This window comes from Mauremys reevesii, linkage group 1 (assembly GCF_016161935.1).
Source record: "Mauremys reevesii isolate NIE-2019 linkage group 1, ASM1616193v1, whole genome shotgun sequence".
NCBI classification, from domain to species: Eukaryota; Metazoa; Chordata; order Testudines; family Geoemydidae; genus Mauremys; species Mauremys reevesii.
This window is the reverse complement of record NC_052623.1, coordinates 141,999,888-142,024,362: the sequence shown is the minus strand read 5'-3', so window position 1 is coordinate 142,024,362 and position 24,475 is coordinate 141,999,888. Positions and strand designations below refer to the sequence as shown.

The 24,475-nt window shown below is 40.0% G+C and overlaps 1 protein-coding gene across 7 annotated transcripts in view; it reads right to left on the bottom strand.

The window, feature by feature from the left end:
• CDKL5 (cyclin dependent kinase like 5) overlaps window positions 1-24,475 on the bottom strand; it is a 200,817-nt gene that overhangs the window by 10,471 nt on the left and 165,871 nt on the right. For 6 of the 7 annotated variants that reach the window (XM_039484233.1, XM_039484282.1, XM_039484261.1 and 3 more), the window contains 7 exons: window positions 21,894-21,974; window positions 18,595-18,746; window positions 15,208-16,237; window positions 8,929-9,027; window positions 8,584-8,689; window positions 7,750-7,873; window positions 1,239-1,341 (listed from right to left, as the gene is read on the bottom strand). In XM_039484233.1, coding sequence (XP_039340167.1) covers window positions 1,239-1,341; window positions 7,750-7,873; window positions 8,584-8,689; window positions 8,929-9,027; window positions 15,208-16,237; window positions 18,595-18,746; window positions 21,894-21,974 — 1,695 coding nt within the window. The remainder of the gene's footprint in view (window positions 1-1,238; window positions 1,342-7,749; window positions 7,874-8,583; window positions 8,690-8,928; window positions 9,028-15,207; window positions 16,238-18,594; window positions 18,747-21,893; window positions 21,975-24,475) is intronic. The other variant, XM_039484275.1, reaches the window with a different exon arrangement.

The window sequence follows — 24,475 nt, the reverse complement described above, 5'->3', positions numbered from 1 at the left end:
CTGTTTTGTGAAGCACACTGCCCTAATTTTTAAAATTTACGCACATTTAGGGCCTGATCCTAAGTTCAATTATGTAAATAGGAGTCTTTCCAATGGGCTTTGGATCCAGATCTTGGTGTACAGTATGTAAACAGTATCAGATCATTATTTCAATATAGCTTCACAGCCAGCTGGTGATTCTACGATAGAAACAATAATTCAGAGATCTTAAATGCTGCAGCAAAATAAATAAATAAATAAAATAAATAAATTCCACTCACCACTGAAAAGGAGTAAAGCTTGCTCTGATGAGCATATTTACAGTCCATGCAGACGTGAAGAAAAACCTAAGTGTAGTTGTGTGTAAGCCAATCTTATCTGCCTACATCTGAAGACAGACAGACAGACATCTTCCAGCATCTCTGATGCTGCCTATTGTTTTGTCAAACAGCAGCAGAGTGGCTCCCAGTGAATAGGAGCTATGGGGTCGGCGCTCAGGGCAGGGGCAGCGTGTGGAGCCCCCATAGTTGCCCCTGTGCCTAGGAGCTGGAGGGACATGCCTGCTGCTTCTGGGAGCCACACGGAGCCAGAGCAGGTGGGAACCTGCCTTAGCCCTGCTGTGCCACCAACTGGACTTTTAGCGGCCGAGTCAGTGGTGCTGACCAGAGCCGCCAGGGTCCCTTTTCAACCGGGCGTTTCCCCACGAAAGCTCATACTCCAATACGTCTGTTAGTCTATAAGGTGTCACAGGACTCTTTGCCACTTGAAAACTGGATGCTTGGTAACCCTACCTCAAGTGTAATAGTATCAGAGGGGTAGCCGTGTTAGTCTGGTTCTGTAGAAGCAGCAAAGAGTCCTGTGGCACCTTATAGACTAACAGGAGCATTGCAGCATGAGAATTTCTTGATGCAATGCAAGCACAGAAGCTTGCATCAATCTCACAGGTATGCACCACTAAAGCTCAAACTGCTGCAAAACATCTGTTAGTCTATATAAGGCCACAGTTTGCTTTGCTGCTTGTAACAGAATTCTAGGGGTCCTAGATGTAAGCAAATAATTGTAGAAAGTATAGCTCCTTAGCAAAACATTTGAATAGGCAAATAGGTAAATCCTGAAAGGAAAAGAAGACTACTTCCATAAGTACACAGGTATGCCCACACATAATATAACAATACAGCATTGGTCTAACCCATTTTAAGGTGGCAGCTTCAAAACAATGGAAAATATACACTATTTTAGAAACTACAGGATATACTTACAGTTTGAGATTTCTTCTTTTTCTTTTTTATTGCCCTGAAAAAACCTTGTTTTTCTTTCTCCTTGAGTTGCTCCGACTGACTGTTAACATTTTCAGGACTTTTCCTAAACATGAAAAAAAATATTGTCAGAGAAAAATCTTTGGATGTTGTGTCATCATATGATATCTTTGGATTTCATGTTAAAGAATGCAGATTTTTTTAAACCAAAGACATTCAAAATATTTTATTAATTTATGGCACAAGAATAACATAAAACTAATAGATAAAACATTCTTAATTAAATGGAAAGCTAAGGACACATTGTTAGGTTAAAATGGTTAACTAAAAACATCCAGTGAAGTACTTTAGGGAAAAGATTATCTTGTAAATTTGTCTAATTTTTCACTTGGGATCTTATATTCAGAGCAAAAACATCACACAGAAGATATTATATAAAAAAAGTAATATCTGAGCAAATGTACAGACAACTTATATCAGATAAAAATCTGTTCTAATTCACCCATCACTTGTTTGAGGGTCAGAAGAGCTGTAATGATCATGAGGCTGAAACAAAAGATTGTCTACAAAAATTCTTGAGCTTTGCTGGCGGCTCCAAATTTATCATCGCGGAAGCTGTGGAGATCTATAGTTGTTCACTTCTACTTAACAACTCCTCTCAAACCTTTCTTATGGATGGGTCTCTCTCTGGATCATGGGACAGTGCTGGCAAAGTGAAGACAGCCACAGAAAACTGGAGTTATTGCAAAGACTAAAATTTAAATTTCAGGCTGCCAAAAACTCTGTGATCCAGAGCTGATCAGCAACAGATTACTTTAAATGTAAGGAAAACAACTACAAATGTTATTTATCATATGGATGAAAAGGCTAGGACATATCCCATACTCAAAGTATGGTCATTATATCAGAAGTTAAGCTCAATTTCTCAATGTTATATATTTACTATATAAAAGCAAAGTCAGATGGGAATCCAAATACGAACGCATGAGATGTCTAAAGGCTGTCACAAATTGCATTTGCTGAATAAATTTTTGAGGAGGTGGGATGTGTTTCTGAGGTGTAGGAAGAAAGGAGATGTGGAGATTTGCATAATTTATGGTTCTGGAACATACATCTACGCTAAAAAACCCTCTAGAACGCTCCTTCTAGATTTCAGCAATATGCTTTTCATTAGAAAATTACAAAGCTATAATTAGCTTCCATGAAAAGTCATTAGTATAGTATTTAATGACTAGATTCTTATACAAATTTAAAAGACATCAAATTACTAGGGATTCCCAATTCCATCCAGCCTTTTGCATTTGGTAATACAGCAAAACTGCAGAAAGGCTGTCTTCTAACTATTCACCCATTTAATGCAGCATTGAGGAAATCCAAGAGTAAACTGCTGACAGCTTTACGGATGCCTTCCATCACAGAGGTGACGTAACACGGACAACATACACACAAAAGTTATTGACATAAAAGTATGTGGTTTGAGAAAGTTCCATCTTCCCTAACTTGTAGGCCAAATCCTAAAAGTACAGAGTCCAAGCCACCGGGCTGTGAACTGAGCAAGTGGTGCTGAGGAATCCTCAGCCTCACCCTGTAGTATCTAATGTGCACCTACTACTATTAGAGAGCTGGGGTGGGAGAAAACAGGACAGTTTGCTGCCTGCCATTCCTCAAAACATGGGAGTTAAACAACAAAACTGACCCAGTGTAAATTGCAAGCCCAGTGACCAGGTCTATACTGCTCCACTGGCCCATATACAAACCCTTCTGTCTTGCCACAGAGGTTGACCCTATAACACACCGGGTAATGCAGAATTTCCTCGCATGGCTTTTCTGCCTCCAAGTCCCATGTAAAGAAAAGTCACTGTCCATTTAAGATGATTGCATCTTCAAAATCAAAACCAAACACTTTTTGCACCATTTTTTTCAGGGTAGTTAAATATTCAAATGCTCTATGTTCTGGCTCCCGTCCTTAATTCACTGCATCCAGGTCAGAAAATGTCTGCCTGTAGCGGCAGAGAAGACTGAAGGGAGGTGGAGCTCTATTCTTCACTTCCCTCTCCTCCATAAAGAGGAGGAAAGTCATGTACAGATAGGCTGGTAGGTATCCGCCCTCTTACTCCCCATTCTGTTTGCTCAAGGGGCCAATGGAGTGTCTTTGCACTGATTAGATTGGTGCTCAACTCCTCAAACTCTTATTGCATATGCTGTGGTCTGACAAGCTTTGGCCGTGAACGATGGTTGATATAAAAACACATGCTCGTTATATGATGAGAGTGAAATAAGAAAAAACAGGATTAGCTTGGTAAAAGTGGGATGTATAGTCACTCAGTGTTACCAACTCTTCCAAGTTTATGACAAGTCTTGTGATATTTGGTGTTTTTTCTTAAAACCCCAGCTCCTGGAGGTAAGCAGTTACATGAGAATGACAGCTTTTATTTTTTTTTAAAAAAGTAATTTTCTAGCCCTTATGGTTGCAGAGAAAAACCTGATAATGTGACCTGAGTGCATCCTAACAGCTCAGAAACAAGAAGGCAAATAAAAACAACCCAATTTAAAAAATAAAAGCAATAAACATCAATTTTATGCTTGTCTCATGATTTTTGAATGCTTAGGTTTGGCAATACTGGTCAACTTGTGTGTTTTGGCTTCACAGAAGAGATGAATGTGGATACAAAAATTTAAAATTAAGTAAAGAGCAGAGTCAGACTCTACTGCTCAGATGTAAGGGCACGTGTCATGTACAGGTGCACTGAGCTGGAGCGGAGGTGGTGCAGCAAGCATGTATGCATCAACAGGCCAGCATCCATCTTTCACAGTAGGCTGGGGTGCTCAGTAGTAGTTCACAGCTCCAGACGCATTGCAGAGTTCATACTGACGGTACGTCTCCAAGCAGATGGTACTTCTACACTGCATTTTAGAACCCATACCAGCGAGTCTCAGAGTCCGGGTCTACAGATTTGAGTTCACAGGGCTTGTGCTATGGTGTTAACAGCAATTTTGACATTGTGGCTTGGGCTGGAGTTTGGGCTCTGAAACCCCTGCCCCCTTCCCTGGGCTTCAAACCTTGAGCTCCTGCCCAAACCTCTACACAGCTGTTACTAGTGCTGTAGCATCAGCCCCATGAGCCTGAGCTTGCAGACCTGAGCTCTGAGACTCACTGCCATGGGTTTCACAGCATGGCGTAGACCAGAGGTGGGCAAACTACGGCCCGTGGGACCATCCTGCTCAGCCCCTGAGCTCTCGGCCCAGGATGCTAGTTCCTGGCCCCTCCCCTGCTGTTCCTACTCCCCGGCAGCCTCAGTTCACTGTGCTGCGAGCTCCTGGGGCAGCGCAGCTGCAGAGCCGTGGCCTGACCCGGTGCTCTCTGCTGTGCAGTGGCATGGCTGGCTCCAGCCAGGCGGCACGGCTGCCTGTCCTGGTGCTCTGGGCAGAGCAGTAAGGGGGCAGGGGGAGTTGGATAGAGGACAGGGGAGTTCAAGGGGTTGGATAGAGGGCAGGGGAGTTCAGGGGGCTGGTTGGGGCGGGGGTGTGGATAGGGGTCGGGGAGGTCAGAGGAAGGGGAACAGGGCGTTAATGGGGGCAGTCAGGAAGGAGGGGGATTGGATGGGGTGGCAGGGGTTCTGGGGGCGGTCGGGGACAGGGAGGGTTGGATGGGGCAGGGGTTCCAGGGGGGCAGTCAGGAATGAGGAGGAGGAGGAGTTGGATGGGGCAGCAGAGGGCAGCGGGTCCAGAGGCGGTCAGGGGACAGGGTAGGGTGGATGAGGCAGGAGTCTGAGGGGGGGGTGGTGTGGCAATCAGGGAGAGAGAAGCAGCGGGGGTGGAATAGGGGGCAGGGGCTGGGACATGCCTGGCTGTTTGGGGAGGCACAGCCTCCCCTAACCAGCCCTCCACACAATTTCGGAAACCCGATGTGGCCCTCAGGCCAAAAAGTTTGCCTGCCCCTGGTGTAGACATACATACTGTCTCTCACATGTCTGAGAGAGTTAGATTTTGTCCTAATCAAAGAGATTTTTAAAATCTTTATGAAGGTTTCTTTGAGAAGTGCTTACCACACATGGCCAGTAGTTAAATTCTCAAAGTTAAATACTGACTTAAGTTAACTTTAAAAAAAAAAAAGTCATTGAGTTACTGTAAATGAAGGCAAGACATCATCTGAAACTAGCAAACTATTTTAAATACCAGTTCTCCTAAGAGCAGGATTTTTTAAAACTTTTTTAAATTAATGCCCTTGTCCCCCAAGATCTAAGGCAAAGATTTTGCATATAGGGGTAAAAAACAAACAAAAAAAAAAAACACACAGCAAATGTTTACTGCCAAGTTATAATCATTTGAAAAAAGGGGCTTCCTAGTAGAAAAACAGACACACAATGGTACCACCAGGTGTCACTACAAGAAATACATGAAATGCAACAAGACGACGACAGTGCTTAGCCTCAATAAGTATTATGAAAACAGAAACTGCATCACTTTGTGCAATTAACTGTTAAACTCTTAAAAGTGGCTGGACCAGAATTCCCCACACTGGTATCGTGTGTGTGTCACTAGCTTTATTTCCAAGTCACAGTGCCTACGGGATTTTGGAAAGCTATTGTAAATAAGATAAAGGGTCCTTTCCTCTCTCCTCAGGTGCACTGCTGGCTTCAGGTCAAGACTGGAGTACATTGGTAGAGCTATGCAGGTAATCTCACAGTGCAGGCAGGTAATATACATCTGGCTCAAGGCCAGGCTATTACTGTCAACTGCATTAGTTCCATGAGAATTAAGTGAAAGAGCAAAGTATCTACTCTCGTAAATAGAGAAGGAAATGGAAAAACCCAAGAATTTAGAGGAATATAAAGTGAGTGTGGTAAACAGAAAAGTTCCCGATAGGATGAAAAATATGTTTTTGTTTAGCTCGGGCTGCCTAAATGCAGAGATAATTTAAGTCATTTAAGAGTAAATCCTAATGACAATAGACAAGTTCAGCAGGATAATGTCTTTAATTTTAAAGATGCAGGACAGCGAAGCTAGGGTGTACAAATGCATACATGGACAAGGGAACATCTGTGTCAGTTCAGCCTAAAACAGTTACAAAATCTTTGACATGAGAAAGAGGTAACAAAGAGCAATAAGATGAGTGAGAAGCAATATCTTAGAGTAGTAGGAAGTTCAGATGGATTACACATTCATTCATAACTTGAGATGAGTTTTCACATATCAATTATGTATGCCATTAGAACATTAAATATGTAGTTAATCATAAAATGATGCAATCAGAGTCATGTTCTATTAAAATAGAGAGTTAACATTTTTACATGCAATTACAGAATTTCCCCCACAAAAAGATATAAAGTACAGAAACACAGACTCTACATTAGTGAAGAATGTGATTAAGTTGCACTTACAGCAGAGAACAACTTTGAAATATCGTTAAACCACTGCTAGGATTTCTCATACAGAACCACGTGTGCCAGTACTTTGGAGTTCATCCATTATATAAACACTACATTTCCCTTGGTAGCCACTGTATAGTTAATACAATTAAAGATCTTACTAAAATCTTGCAAAAGATGTAATGGAGTTTGAAGGACAGTTAGTTCACTAGTGAGAACCAACACCATTTTTAATCATGTAAAACGAGTCACGATCCTTTCTAAGAGTAATACTTATTTTTATTTGATGTAAATTATTGTATTTGTACAAAGCGGTAGAATGACAAGATTTTAAGAGCTAAATAATTGTCAATGACCAAATTATGTTTTCTTCTTTATTTCAGGGCTGTCAAATTACTGGTGCAATTACAGATAATTAATTCCTCTGTTATATGATGGAGTTAGATTATGTTTATTAGTAGGATTGAAGAAAACTAGCACATAAAATACTTAAGGGTAACTGAGTATACAGTTTTCCTCTAAAAGTTTCTCAAATCTTTTAAAAACAATATACAGAGCTAACACAGAAGGTTTGTCCTGTCTTCCCAATAGAATCCATTTCTTTCTGCAGTGTTAACTATTGTAGTTCTGTGGTGTATGAGCAAAAGGAGAGAAGCAATCACCACATGTAGAACAATAACTATATTCTTCGTAAATACAGTCCTAACTGTATATGAAGACATGCATTTGGACATTTTTTCCCATTGGTCTGCCACTTGCTGATCCTGGAATCCACAAATGGGACAAATGCCCTTGTATACCACACTCCCTCTTATCTTTAATCACAGATGACATATGTTGGGTAATGGAAGAAAAATCAGAGAAAAATACACAAATATATTAACATTTATATATTTTTTTAAAATGTGTTTACTGGAATAACTTCATAAGAACCTTCTTGAGGAACCAGAAGGGGCAGAAATCATACAGTGTTATTTCAGCATAGGCAAAGGGAACATATAAGGATGTTTGCATGCCACACACAACTATAGGCAGCGAGGTGATCATGTTAATGATTTCTTTTAAGAAAAATCGAATTGAGGCCGCTCTTTAGTGGTCTTTCTTTCCATATTACCCTGTGTATGTCTGTGTAAACAACAACTCACCATGGATCAAAGGTAGTTTGTCTTTTTGAGTGGTTTGTCACGGTGCTGCTGTCTGCTGGTAGTGCACTGACTCTGTTTGACACACTGTTTTCAAGGAATGTGCCCTCTGGACGTGGAGATGGCACTGCAAGAAATACCAATAATCAGAACCCATCAGAACAGCTCGTTGGCTCCAATGACCTTTAAATAGGTCTCTAGATGGCTACTGGAGACCTACGTATATAAATGTGCTTCATTTAAAGAATGGATTTTGTCCTTTAGTAAATCAAACAACAGATTTGAATCTAGGTCTCTAGAGATGAAAGGCTAGTATACCAATGCAATGTACCATAATTAACATTTTGTATTTAGAACACTCCTATCAGTTAAAATGGACACGATAGCATGTGCATGGTACAGACTGGGAAAGAAAGTTTTCTGAACACAAAGACAGTTCATTAAATATGTCCTTTTGTGTTGTATATTGCTAAATGTGATCAGATACCTTGGTGATTAAAACGGTATATAAACCCTGATAAACTCCTTAATTTCACTGAGTTTATTTTTCCCCCCAATACCCATGTAAGCAAATTGTCTTGTGCTCTGCAAAGTATTATACTATGTATGCCTTGTGAATCGGCAAAAGGTAGTATTTGCAAAAAATACTTCGTAGATATGCACTGTAGTAAAAGAGATAAACCAGAAGGACTCTATAGACTTAGTACTAGCTTGGTGTATTTTTTTCCAGTCACTTTTTTATTTGTTCTTGCATAGCTCAGAATATCCTTCTTAGTGCTATGATTCTACTGTATGTTAAAACATTGGTTAATTGTGTAGGGCACATTGCAAAACTACCTCTGTAAAAGCTGCCAACTCTTCTGGGAATAGGGTCATTATACAGAAGTCTATTTTCTTTACTAGAGGCTCCATCCTCTGGGTGCGGATCATGATACGTTCCACCCTAAGCCAAAGAAAAAACATCTATTAAAAACAAAGGATGACACTTGTACTGTTCTTCCAGAAGATGTCACAGCATAAAATCCAGCCACAGTTTACCTTTTGTTTTATGAACCGTTGCTATAATGAAACCCAACACTATGCAATCAATAACGATTGGATTTTGTTTATAAAAAGAAAGCTGGCATTAAAAAAATATTTGCCCCAAAGGCATGATATTTTGGATTTGAAAGTGACTCAGACCTCAGACTTTTGCTGTGAATGAAATGAAGTTGTAACGTCTCTGGAAGAATCTTTAACTGCAGATCTTGTTAGATTCATCTCTGGTGGGATCTGGTCACTCTGACGATAGCAAATTTAAAAAAGCAAATAGGAAAACCATGTGATTTATGATATGTGCAATATTATATAACGTTAGCACTTATTATGTATATTATGGTAGTGCCTAGAGGCCCCATTGTGCTAGGCACTGTACATAACAAGCAATGGTTCCTGCCCCAAAGAGCTTACAATCTAAATAAAGATGAGAAAAAGTGGAAGAAAGTATTGTTATTTCTGTTCTATGGATAGGGAAATGAGATAAGATATCCTGATTCAGGAAAGCATTTTAAAGTCCAGGTCTATTTAGGAAAGTCCTTATGCATGTACTTTGACTTCACTGGGATGTAACCATATGACTAAAGTTAATCAGGTGCCTGCAGGGCTTTCTAGAATAGGGGCCAGAGATATTAAGTGACTTGCTCATGATCACACAAGAAATCTGTGATGGAGTCAGGAACTGAACCCAGATTTCTCAGGTCCCAGTCCAGTGCTTTAATTAACCACAAAACCACCAAAAGGTATTTCTGACTAGGGCTGGGTCAGTTTCTACAGTTAGTTTTGAATTCACTGATCACTGTGGATTCTAGAGATCAACTAAAACATCACTGCATTCTGCTTAGAAGAGGCATTGTGCAGAGTCCTGCACACCAGGTTAAAGTCTTAAATTGTCCAAAGCAGGTGAAAAGTAACATTTTTGCTCAATCTGTCCTATAAAACTTTTTATAAAATAAGCACACAAAATTGCAAACCCAGATTGCTATACACTAGATGTGTTTAATGGGAAGAAATACTGGAAGGAATTTTCAAGACTTTTGGAGTGATTACAAATATGGAGAGGAATACAGGCAATCACCGAACAGGCGTTTTGGTTGGTTAATTTTGACAGAGCAAGGCTGCCACCCCACTCCATACATTGCTGTTCTTGAGGCTATGGGACAACTTGCTGGGAGGAAGGAGTGAGCAGATGACAAATGGTGTTGCATGTCAATCAGCCTCACAGTAATGGCAGTCAGTCACCAGGAATGGATTAAGGCAGAGGCACTAGAGGCTCATGCCTAGGGTCCCAGGTTCTGGAGTTATGTGATTACACCAGAATCTTAGCTTTCATTGAAAAAAAAAAGTCTCTGGCTGTTATGCTTGTGAAGAAAATTTGATAACGTGACCCAAGTGTAACCAATGGAGCAATGTTTGCCTAACAGCCTGAAACAATAGCTCTTGGACAGGTGAGCTAACGAATGTATCTCAATGGAGGCATTAACTCTAAGACTTGCTGCTGTGGGGTGTGAGGAACTGTCAAGACAACTTCAGTAGAGGACTGTATGTGTATCAGGAGAGAAAAGTGCAGAGGGCTCTGCTCATTCACCCAAATACCTCAGCAGCCAAGCTGTAAGTACTGGTGGGGGTGGAAGTGGGGGAGGCATCCTGCTGCCACCCCTGCCTCTCCACAGGAGAAGAGGGGCCTCCTGTTGCCATTCCTGGTTGGGGGAGAAGGAAGCTCTGTGCTGCTGCCCCAGTTTCTCCAAGCACAGGAAGAGCCACAGTCTTGGAGTGGGGCCACAGGGACAGAGCCACAGGGGAACCCTGTGTCATAATGTGTTTATGGCCTCCAATTGCCAGAATCTGCTTGGACCCAGACATTTACCACCAATTAAGTCCTGATTTGGAAAGATGTTCTAGCCAGACCCTGTGAGAAGAGATAACCAGATGACACCCCCATCACCAGTGGGTTGGTTAGATCCTTAGCAATATTTAGGATGTGAATTTAAGGTCCCTGCTATTGACGCCCCCCTAGGTTATTAATTTCCTTCCTCACCTCATTTTCCTCTTGCTTATTTCCTTCTATCCTGCCATCTAGCTAATGAAATCTGGTTTAGTCAGTCCAGATAAGTATATCCTGCAATGCTGCTGTTACCAGAAAGGCAAGCTAAAAAACATGCCTTAAACTACAGCGCAATTCTGCTAAAAGTTTGCAAGGCGCTAAAATGCCTGATAAAGTTGCTTGTTGTTTGATGTACCTGTGATTTTTCAGCAGTTAAACTGCAGGTGAGAGACACAGAAAATGTCATTTATCTTTCCTATTCTTTTGCTCTCTCGTGTTCATCTTTTAAAACAAAAACACAAAATAAAAACAAATACCCACCCAAAAAGTCGACTTAAACAACAACCCAAAAACTACTATCTAAAACCTGACTTTTTTCTTCCCACCAAAGGACTTAGTGACATCTAAAAGACAGTCAAGCAAGGAATTTTCCCTTTAAACAGACCTTGTACAGCTAACAGGAAGAGGGAAGGAAATTGCTAAAAGGAAATTCAGAAAACAGAGAGAAAGAGAGAAGGTGGGGGAAGAGAAAAAATGAAAATTTGATAAAGTATACAAAACAAATTTGTGCTCAACTCAGCTTTTGAGCAAAGAGCTTTGGGGAGCAGTTATTTTAATACAGAGCACAGGCTTTCCTTTAACAGAAATACAGTTGACCTGACCATGCCACTCCATCTAATCCCCCCTCCTGACATTTTGGAAAAAAATTACTTTATACAGTCAAAACTCTATGAATTCTAACTAGTTTTGTCAACCCTCTGAAAACAAACAATAGTTTAAGAGAGTTGAGAATTTACAAACTTCCTGACATTCACTATCTTTTTTCCTTATGACAATTTTCTGACCATAACAGTTTACAAATCCATTTTAACTTTATCGTAGTATTGTACCTCAATATAGGGGGAAGAGCAGGAGAGAGCATAAAAGGTATTTAACTCTTAGTTTGGATCAATATGTTCAAACCTAGGCTCCTAAATCCATATTTAAGCATGTAAGTAAAAATTGCCAGATTTTCAAAAGGTAATGCGCACCATTAAGTTCTATTAGCATCAGGGAGATTTATGATTGCTCAGCAACTCAGAAAAACGAAGCCACTTTATTCCTTTACACCTTTACTTTGCCTAAATATGGATTTAGAAACCTTACTTGAGATATTCAGGGTTGAAAATGTTAGCCTTAAGAGACAAACGCATACAAAATGAATTAGAAACTGCTAAGTCAGACAGACATTCCTAACCAAGCCAAAATGAATCAATGCAATAGAGATGGAAGGTACATTTTTTCTAACTAAAATATGCATTTGTCAACTAGTTGTCAAAAGACAAAAATGATTTGATAATTACACTCAATGTCTTCACACAATGTGAAATACCATTAAAATTACTTATTGAATTAACATTCACTACAATAAGACTCACTGTAAAAAGATACTATTAAATCACAGAATAAAAATATAAGCTAGCATCAGGAAGTACCCTGTCACAGAATGGTGGAAACTACTGCTCTGTTTCAGTAACCATTATACTGACTGCGTGATCATGAAAATAACCAGCTTAACTGAATTGCAAGCTGGAAAATGAGCACACACGGGAGAAATAAAACCTAGTTTTGCAAAGTATCTACTGCAGCACCATTCTAAAATGTTACTTTTCTTTTTAAATAGTTCACAGTTGTCATGCCTGACGACAAGAAGGGCTTCTCCTACTGCAATCATGTCTGAGATGATGTGGCAAGTATACAAAAAAACTTGTATTAATATTATTTCTAGAAAGAGGGTTGTATTACTTTAAGAATTAGTACATTGGCAAATATTATTTCTCTGAGAGAGATCCAACACATCCAGGAACAGAGAAACATTCAATTTATAGACCATTAGGAATGCCTAATTGATGGCTCCTTGCTTATCAAGCAAAGAGTGAAAGATACAGGAAGAGGTAGTATGGCTGGGAAGCATCATGGCATGTTGGGACAAGCATCAGGTGGTTCCATGCTTGGCCAATGTCTTGCTGGGTGGCGGTAGAGAATTCATGTCACCTTTATGTTTCACTTTCCACCTCTGTAAACTGGGATTCCTACATCTTACTTATGTACCGGCCTGAAAAGTGGGCTGCGAGGACTAATAAGTCAATGTTTGTGAAGTGCTCAGATCATGTGAAATGGTCAATCAATTCCAACTACTATTATTAGATACTGTGTAATGGGGAAATCAAGCACAGCTTGGAATAACCATGCAACCAAATACATCTCAAATAGCTGGATATGCATGATTACATGGTACGGAATTTGAAAAATAGCTCTAGCCCAGATATCAATTAAACTTTACACTGTCCCCATAGCTGATAGTTCAGCAGATGGCTAAGGATGGCAGTGATTAAACAGGAATGAAAGGGTACTTTCATTAGATATTGGAATTGACACAGATGCACGAAAAAAGTTTGTCTAATCGCATGCTATCCTTGAATATATTCCTAAACCTTTCTATTACAAGTATTTCATAGATTCACATATTTTAAACTCAGAAGGGAACACCATGATCTTCTAGTTTGATCTTCTGCATAACACAAGCCAAAGAACCTCCCCCAACAATTTATGCATCAAGCCCATAACTTTTGTCTGAGTTCCAGCATAGCTTTTAGAAAGATATCCAGTCTTGATGTAAAGACTTCAAGTGATGGAGAATCCACCATATCCTTAGGTTATTTGTTCCAATGGTTAGTTACCCTCACTATTTAAAAAGTTTGCACCTGATTTCTAGTCTGAATTTGTCTAGCTTCAGCTCCTAACAACTGGATCTCATTAGGCTTTTTCTATTGGCCTGGAGATCTCTTCCCCACGTAGGTTCTTGTAGACCTTGCTCAAGTCACCTCTTAACCTTCTCTTGGATAAACTAAATAGATTGAGCTTGTTTAGTGTCTCACTATAAGGCATATTTTCTAGACCTTGAATCATTCTTGTAGCTCTTGGAGATTCAGTCCTGCCTGGAATATCATGGCAGCTGGAGGCTTCTGCCTCAAGCTGCCCTCCCAGTCAGCAGCACTGCGCAGTCGCGCCTACCCCTTGCTACCAGGGCGCACAATCAGATACTTAGACCTCTACATTTTGCTGCAAATAAAAAAATTAAGCTGCCATTTAGAACTGTCCCCCAACATACATATCCTGGGACATTTTGTATTTTACCAGTGACAACCAAAGGCCCACACACAAATGGAGATTCAGTCCTGCCTGTGCTTCTATCCTAGTGCTTATCACAGATTCCTATTTTCAGCTATAGGCTGAGCAAGTGCAGAATGGTGGTTCACTGTACTTTGCTGTAAGCCAACCACCCTCCCCTCCCCCCTTGAGCTCTGCTTGCAGAGGCAATAAAGTCAGTGGTGTTTCTTATTCATGCATTCTTTATTACTTCATCACACAAACGGGGGGATAACTGCCACAGTAGCCCAGAAGAGGTGAGGGAGGAGGGAACCAACGGGTGGCGTTGTTGCAGGGGCACACCCTAGAATGGCATGCAGCTCATCATTTCTACAGGATGTCTGGGGCTCTGACCCGGAGCGGTCGTTTGCTCTCTGGTTCTTTATCAGGCAAGCCTACTATTCTAGGCAGGACTGACTCTCCATTAGACAAAACTTAAAGAAGAGAATGTCCTGGAGTCACTCATTTTTGTCCAGGCGCCCCGCAACCAACCTCACCTTACCATGACAGCAGCAGATGGTACAGTATGGCTGGTAACCGTCTTTGCTAACTTGCAAAGGCAAGGGAATGCTGCTGTGTAGCACTGCAGTACCGCGTCTGTCAGCAGCATCCAGTACACATACGGTGACAGTGAAAAATGGCTAAACAGGCTCCATGGTTGCCGTGCTATGGCGTCTGCCCGGGCAATCCAGGGAAAAGGGTGCGAAATGATTGTCTGCCATTGCTTTCATGTAGGGAGGATTGACTGATGACATTTACCCATAACCACATGTGACAAATTTTTGGCCCCCATCAGGCATTGGGATCTCAACCCAGAATTCCAATGGGCGGGGGAGACTGCGGGAACTATGGGATAGCTACCCACAGCGCAACGCTCCGGAAGTCGATGCTAGCCTTGGTACAGGGACACACACTGCCGAATTAATGTGCTTAGTTTGGCCGCGTGCACTCGACTTTATACAATCTGTTTCCAAAAATCGATTTCTGTAAAATCGGAATAATCCTGTAGTGTAGACATACCCTTATTTTGAATGGTGGATACCTCAGCACCCCAGAAAATCCAACCTCCCTTCTTTTGAAGAAAAAAAAAAAAACCATACAAAATTAGAGGTCACTTTTGACCATGCGAGCCTACATGCATGCAAGGAATACAGAGGAAAAAAAAACTTCAATAGGCAACATTTCAAACTAACCCTATTAGTATCTTCTGTACAGTCTTCCCGTGAAGAGCCAACAGATCGTGTGAGTGACCTATGCTGCACCTGTGGAGATAACAGTTGCAGGCTGTTTGCTCTGGCTGCCATCCCCTGCCCTACGCTTAAGCCACCCTCTGAGCCCTTGGACCTCACTCTGTCTCGGCTCACATACATGGAATGTCTATGAGGGCGCTGCTGTGAGGAAAAGGGACTTGTGTAACCTAGACCATATGAAAATGATTCATGTGGGGCAGATAATGAATGTGAATGGCTTCCATCCATATGATCTGGCAATTTCAACTCTTCCATGGTTTTGGAATGTCTTGTTGGCGGTCTTCGGGAATCCAAGGTACCATCACTTCGGTTATTCCTGCCCGAAGGACTGAGTAAAGTTCTATTGTCACTGTGCCGGGGAGGAGTAGGACTTGTAGGAGAGTTCAAGTCTAAACAGCTTGATGGAAAATACCTACTGCTGTTTGGTTCCGCAATTTGAGCCCTGGCCTCAGAAAGATTACCCACAGATTTTGAATCTGTCAGAACCCCGTGAGTCTTTGACTTTGTCCGATAGGAGGGACTCTTTGAAGACTGGGGAATAGTATCAATATAGCTGTGTCGACTATGTTTCTCACTTGGCTGCAGAGTGCCAGTTTTGCTTTGAGAAGTTTCCATAAATGAGTGCCGGTTCTGCTGAGATCTGGTGTTTGACTTCAGATATTTTGTACCTGGACCATCAGAGGCTTTTGGGTCCAAATTAAAATCAAATTCTGTTTTTGTCTTTGATTCCTTTGGACTGAGAAGATGTGGTATGTTGTTATTGGCTAGATCCTTGTTGCCAGATCCAGGTGGGTTGCTTGTTTTTTTTGTATGCATTGGACTGTGTGCAGCTGCAGGAAGATTTCCATTTAGAAAGCTTTCATTTGCTGGAAGAACCTCTTCTCCTCTTTGCAGTCCAGCTCCTAGAGTCTGCATATCCTTGCTATTCGATCTCTGATGTGACTGCACAGCAGAGCTTTTGCTGGCTTGATTTCTACATTAAAAAGCATATGAACAAAGATTAACACAGTACCATACATATTAATAACGCCCAACTTCAATAAAATACACTCATTTCTAAATGGAGTACTCAATTCAAAACAGAGCTAATTTAAATACTGCACATTAGGCACCAGGAATTCCACCATCCCAAAATAAATTTGCAAGTGTTAGCTGGTAAGAAACAACAATGTATTATGTCCTGATAGCCAAATTTTTGCTTCTAATTCGAACAATTAGTTAATGACAATACATGTTCAAACTTAACTTATACATTTCAACAGCAGCTTTGAATCCTTTCAATATCTACAGTGCTAATATATGTAAATGGGAGAGGGGGAGATGAATAGCTATGTTCTGGTGAAACAGTTCTTGAGTACATCTTACATACCAGATGTAACAGTTATTGAAATGTACAAGGTGAAGTGTCACATCAATACTGTCAAACAATGGATAGATTGAAAAGGTGATACAATTGTTTGCATAAAAATTGTAACAGGTTATTTCTATCCTTTTTATGCTTATGATTTTAATGGTAATGCTTTCATTACATAGTTATATATTTTACATAGGGTTATAATAATTACTTCAACAACCTTAAACTAACTTTTTTTAAAATATAAGAAATAGAAGGAGTCCTGAAAACTTTAATCAGGTTGATATGGGAAATTTTGTGCAGTGGGCACGAAGTTTTTTATGGGTCTAGATCTCTCTCTTCCACATCATGCCTTCAAAGGTGCACAAGAGCAGCAGAACAGGAGAGGAGATCTCCTAGGCAACTATAAGAACAATAGAGTTTCTCTCCTGCACATCGCAGATGATTTACAGAAGATGAACTTTGCTGTCCCAGATCTCAAAGTGAAGATAATAGGTGCTCAATTTCAGTGGATCATATGAGGCGTGCAAGAGAAAAGGCCTGTGTCTGCAGATGGTCTAAGATCCAGAGGAGATCAGTCACTGCTCTGCATACCTTTGGAGGGGTGCCACTAGGGAAGATGCCTATCCTCTAGAACTCCTAGTGTCAATCACAACAAAGGACCCTGCTTTTGACTGGAGCTCCCTCATTCCCTCATCCACCTGCCCCATCTGTCTAAAGGTCTGAAATATAAAATGCTATGCATGTATTCTTACGCATTGGTATATGATGTCTATTTTTATCTAGCACCTTCCACAATAGAGATAGAAGCATTTATGGAATTAAATGCTTATAATGCGGTTTATTTTTTAATCTCTTTCACTTACAAATAAATTAGATTTACATGATCAAACTTTTGAGAGAGAAGGACTGATCAATATCATATTATAGGGCTATTTAAAAAAGTAGACATGAGTCCTTTATTCACAAAAAATAATTTAAAAAGGTCTTTTTTTAAAAATAATTCAGATTTCTAATTTAATAGTTGAATTTGCTTAAAATATTCACACAAATTGAATCATAACCTAAGAGTGTCCACAACCTACCCGGGCAATTTATTTCAGTGCTTAACTACCCTGGACAGTTAGGAAGTTTTTCCTATTGTCCAATGTAAACTGCTCTTGCTGAAATTTAAGCTCCTTGTCCACCCTGAGAGATTGAGAATAATTTTCTCCTTCCTCGTTGTAACAACCTTTTACGTTGGTGCAATAAAAGCTATTACCTCACCCACCTTGTCTCTTTAAAATCTCAGAAATCTATACTTGATATATGTGAAATGCAATTTTTCAGAGGCTTATGTGTTGGCCAAATTTGGGTGGATTTTCAGGGGAACAACAAGAGGCACATCCCTGTCACAAATACTATCCATCTGCCAAATTTCAAGTCCCTGCTCCAAGGCAATATTTTTTTAACATGGGCAAATCCTAGGCTCATTTTCAGAAACAGCTGAACCATATTCGCTGATTTTTTCAAAAAAATATCAGCCACAGGCAGACACCTAGAAAGGAAAGTTTCAGCTTGAATGGTTGAAGTTTGACAAATTTGTAAGCAACTGAAAATAGTGACTTATAATGGGGAGTGTTGGGCAAGTTTAACAGGCAGTGTTATCAGTCCCATATTTTTATTACAGCTACAAAAAAATACATTACACACACACACACACACACACACTTTCATTTTGTTTTATGTAATTGGGCCTTTAACCTATCTTTAATCAATTACCAAAAATGAGTGTGGAAGAAGTGTGTTTTAAGGATGAACTGGCTTTATCTCTCACGTTAAGCTCAGACATAGAAAACAATATGTATACCAATATGACAAAATTATCAGAAAAACTTGTGTTCTTTTTGTGAAGATGATTTAATATTTAAACCTGAAAGGAACTTACTCATTAATGCAACAAACGAAGCTGATGAGGATCTGGTTACTGTATTTACCTGTTAGATAATGTGTTGCTGTCTACATGGTAAGGTTTTCTCTTAGCTGACCGTGAAGGTGAACGATCCAAGAGTCTCTGAGTTTGAAACGAAGGATGGTTCAGACATTGCTCTGTCAAGTATCTATCTGCTGGATCCAGCTTCAGCAAGTTCTTTGGAAAACAAAGTCTGGGTTTTAAACAAGTATTAGTATTTAAACCAGTCACAGCAAAACTTGTAGCTCAATAGTTTTGAGCTTCTCATCTCAATAGTTTCTGTGAGATTATTATGTGCAACTGCAAGAATGATTTACAGTTATATTAACATACCATTTAACAGCAAATCATCACTCCATTTATACTGTATTGAACTCATCTCAATACTGAGCTGCACAGGTCTCTAAGAAATTCAGTTCCTTGTTTCTAATTGCAAGGTAAATCATGGAAGTGTGAGAGTGAAGAATAATTCTGCTTTCAGAAGCAATAAACACACACAAAAATGATACATAATAAAAGGAGGTTTGATAAACAAAGTTCATTCAAAGAGCTTTGCTATTTACAAAAATATGCTTTAAAACTCACTCACACAAAAATGTAGGGAGTTTTGTTATTGATTTCATGGGGCTATGATTTCAACAGGAAGTCATCTACAATAGTCAGAAGGAAATTCCTATTATAATTTTGTGATGTTTGTTCCATTTCTGAAGACAGACAATGTTTTTGATATTTAGAGAATGAACATTTAATTATAAAGTTAGAAACTAACAGGGGTGACTAATTTGCAACATAGTATGACTGCTATTCGCACAAGTTCTGTAAGAAATATATTAATAGCTATGGTAAGTTAATATGATAAGCAAACATAATGCTCATGCTTGAACTAAAATAGGACATTTTTGTCTACTCTGAACATAGAGAACATATTATTTCTATGTTCTCTCTTATCCTCCAACAGTTATTGGTAATGTATATACAAATACAGCTTTTAAAAAGTTGTAAGATATCCTAAGGCTATCTGTGTTTCATATTTAGAACAAATACATACCATGGTGGAACATGAAAGCAAACAGATTACTCAGTGTGTCAAGTTGTTCCATTACATAAAGTGAGTAATCTCATGGAAACTAAACACATGCATAAGTCTTTGCAGGATCAGAGCCACACTTAGAAATTATTGGCGCAATAGAACATATACTATCATCAGTTTGGATAAATGTATTATATTAATAATTCATCTTTCTGCATCCCTTACCTCTTTCTAAATAAATGAATAAATAAAACAAAACACAAAACAAAACCTATATTAAAAGAAAGTTATTCATGTTGCATCATCAACCACTTAAAAGTTAGGAAGTGACAGAATCAAGTGCCTGTGCAACCTTAATTCAGTGTGTGTGTGAGATAACACCCTGTTAATTACATGACCACATGCTATTTCCCCGCCACAGGACCCTTGCTTCATTCAGTGCACAGGATGGATGGTGCTCAGGAAATGAGGCTTCTCTTTATCCTCATAATACAATGCGTAGACTTGCCTGTACTACACACCATACAATGCACTGAATTATTAATTTTTTCTGATCTTTTCTATGGTTCTCATCAGTACAGTATTGGACTGCCTCACAAATACTAATGAATTTTCTTCAAAAGTCCCCTATGAGAGGAGACTATTATTCTCCACCATTTTACAGATGGGGAAAGTAAGGCAAAGAGCCTGAGGCCACACAGAAAACCACTGGTGAAGCCAGGGTTAGAATTCAGGGCCACTGGACTCCCACCCTTGTGCTCATTCCTCCAGACACAGCCCTGTACTCCAGAGGAGCTGAAAATCCATAGTGTCAATGGACTTCAATTACAGTTGAGAATGCTCAACAGTTCTGACAATCCGGCCCCATGTGTCTGGGCATGCAGAAACTTAGAAACATACAAATAGGGGCCACATGTCAAAATTCTGTTTTAAGTGATTCGCCCAGCACCAATTAGTCTGCAGTAGAGGCATGGATATCAGTGAATTCTCCTGTGTAGCATTCACCTGTCTTAACCACAAAACCGTAATTTCTCTTCTTGCATTCCACAGTCCCATTCTTTACATATTTCTAACCTCTAGGGGTTCTACAGACAACCACCTCATTCTCTGAACAACCCCTGAGCACCACCATCCCGTGCACTGAATGAGGAAAGAGTCTGGTGCAAAAGATAATATGAGATCATATAATTAAAAACCATATCATAATTCCCATGAATACATACAAGAAAGATAGAATTAAGGTTTCATAGACCACTTTAATTCTGGCATTTCTTAATTTTCAAGTGCTTGATTTTGCAATCCAAATTGCTTAAAAATCTAGGAAAGAACATACAAAAAAACTAGTTACAAGAAAGAGGAAGGGTAAAGACAAATTTTATTACAAACAACGCCCTTCCTATCATGCATCATCACCTTTGTGTTTCAGTCCTCAGCACTGCAACACACACTGCTACCAATTGAGCTTCTGCTAATTACATTAGCTAACAATATGAAAAACGGTTATCCTCTTTGAAGCAGCCAATAAAGGGGGATGCACAAAATACAGAGAGTGGATTATGCCTAAATAGCCCAATTTTAGACTACACAGAAAAGGATAAAGCTATGAGCAGCATTTTTTGAAAGGCAATATGGCTCAATGGATGAGATTTGGGCCCACTATATTCAAGATGAGTTTAGAACTCATGCTATCTTGGTTCCCATGATGAATTATTAGTATTTGTCTCTGCTCCAGGAATTCCCATCTCACTCCCATCAAGTGGGGGTGGGAGGTGGGGAAGGGAAAAGGTCTCATGTAGTGTTCCATCAGTTACAATGCTGAGAAGGGAGGGTGGCTGACAGGAGCAAAGATGGTTTACTCTCCACCCCTGCCAGTATAGCTACTCCAACAACAGCCAGGCTGAGTTTTGACTCCTAACTGTTCAGAGTGCAGTGTATGGTGCTGCAGTGATGGTGGGACCCAAGCTTGGAAATATTCATTGTTTCTGGCATGTTGCCAAAATCAAGCAGTAACAGTGTAATACAGAACAGGGAAATGAAGATTTTCTGCAGATTACAACTCAGCCAAATCTGAACAGAATTTCATGGCAGTAGCAAAAGGTATTTTTCTGACCACAGGGATTTCCCCCAGGAAATATCAACGATCTGCTGCAAACAACTGAGGTTGTTAAAGTTTATCAGAACAAGTTCAGAAGATTCTTTTTTAAAAAGGGAATGTATTGGGAAATATAAATGTAGTGGTCACTGCGAACTTCCCCTATATAATATATACAAACAAATAATGCAGCTTTTCCTACCTTCATAAGGTCAAGCAAAACACCACTTAAAATTCCTAAATATCTCCTCTCCAAAGATTGAGGATGGTTGACTGCTGGGAACTGTAAAAATAAGAATATAGCATAAATGTACGGTGTCTGTAAATCACCACAACATTTATATAAAGGGAAGTGGCTTAGACAGTGCTTATTCTGTCAGACCAGTAGACACCAAAAGAGAGTAGGTAGTAGCAAGAGTAGGAAGTAAAAGGGGTACCATATGAAATAATAGGTGTGTTAAAGTGGACACAGTGGTACCTGAAACACCACACAATAGCATTAAACAGACAGTTTTCTGTTGATATACCATATATACACAACAGTCCATTCAATCAAACAGAGCAAGGGAAGGTATCCTTGATGAACAAGATATTCAACCAGATGTTCTCATCAATGACTAAAATAATCCAGTTAGATATACAAAATGACTGTTGCTGGTATTACGATTCATAGAAATATGGAAGGTATAAACAAGCTAATAATGGGAGAAGTACAAGAAAGCTGAACATAGGTTTTATTCCAAAATGTTCTAAAATTGACCTGAAAATAATCTCATTTTGAGCATGAATGGTACTGAATTAATTAATAAAGGATTAAACAGATTACTTGGAAATTTTGGGGGGAAAAAGATCACCTAGAACAACCAATTTTCTTTTCAAGTATTAAGTCTAGAAAGAACCTTCTGGAACTAATTTTGTTGGATCTCAGCAGGCTACTGGTTGCATAATTTCCCATATAGTAATGTGTTAAGACTCAATATCACTCCCTTAATTCTAGTTGGTGCTAGAGTTGGCTACTATATAGATGCAGTAAACACAGACCCTGAGGGAATTTTGTCTATTAGGCTCTTGCCAAAGTCAATCAAAGGCTGTGTCCAAGCCCAGCCCCCATTATCCAGAAAAATGGACAAGAGACACATGGATGCTTTGAAGATGGGGAAAGCAAAGTACAGGTTCTCATATGAGGCTCATCACTGTTATCTGGAATGTGAAAGTGGGACCTTATAGGTTTTTATGACAGCGTAGGGAACACAGAGGTGAAAAATATGATTGCATCATCCAAGAAAGGGCTATAACAATAACAATTTTAAAAAGTGAACCTCACCAATGGGAGGCATTTAGTTAGACCTGAAAATGAACACAGAAATGGTAAATTAACAGAAGGGGTGTAATTTTCATGAAAGTTACAGTATTCTGGATAAGATCTTTTCCTGGTATTAGGGTTATGCTTCTTGGATTTTCAAAATGTGCACAACTAATTTTCTAAAACTCAATTCCTGGCAATTCTCAGGAGACTCTGGGCTAACTTTTGCAGGTTCAACTTCTTTTCCAGAAGTGTGAAAATTATATCTGATAAATAACAAGTGTTCACACAGAGAATACTGGTTACATTTTGATTGTTTCAAAAAACTTTTAAAGTTATTTTCTTGTTGTGACATAGTATGCGAGAGTGTGAAAGTGACTCTTCTAAATAGGTAATGTTAATTGTATGGAGTTTCATTACTGGGAGGACAGGAGTTTCCAGGAATAATTTACTTAACTTGAAACATTCCCAGTACTAAAAATAAAAACCAATATGTAACCAACACCACACATGATTTCTTGTCTTCACTGATTGATGATGAAAGCTTGAGTAGACAAGAGTTGCGTGGATGAGGTGGGAAAAATGCAAAGAAAAGGGAAAAGGCAGCGGTCAAGTAGCTAAAACTAGTTGAGCACCAGTGAACTAAGTTGATGCTATGAAAGATGGGATGTTTATCCCTAGTGGTATCCCCCCAAAATGATCTAGATGATTGAACTTCTGCACCTCAGTATTTACATAATCATTACCAATAATACAGGCCACCTTACTGAGCGTTATTTGGTACTTGGTGTGATGGAGCAAGGCCGGATGGCTACAGGAAAGTACTGAGGAGCAGGTATGTTAGCTCCAGGCTAAGCAAATCCCTAGTACCATGGGAACCAAAATGGCAGTTGCTCCAGGCTAATCAAGGCACCTGGGGCCAATTAAGAACTTTCTAGAAGGCACCGGAGAGCTACATTGATTGGAGCACCTGCAGCCAATCAGGACAGGCTAATCAAGGCACCTGGTATAAAAAGGGGAGCTCACGCCAGTCTGGGGAGGAGGAGCCAGAGGAAAGAAGTGCGCATGAGGAGCTGGGAGCAAGAGACACAGGGAACTAAGAACTGAGAGGGGGTACTACTGGAGGATTGAGGAAAACACCATACAATCAAGCAGCATCAGACACCAGGAGGATCCTGTGGTGAGGATAAAGAAGGTGTTTGAAGGAGGCTATGGGGAAGTAGCCCAGGGAGCTGTAGCGGTCAAGCAGTGGTTACAAGTAGCACTATAGAGACTGCTGCAATTCACAGGGCCCTGGGCTGGAACACGGAGTAGAGGGCGGGCCTGGGTTCCCCCCTAGCCCCGCTACTCCTAATCAGACATAGGAGTAGTTGATCCAGTCTATGGGTTTCATCCAAGGGGAAAACCACTGAGGGGAAGAAATCCGCCAATAAGCGCAGGACCTACTAGAGGAGAGGAGGAACTTTGCCACATTGGTTAAA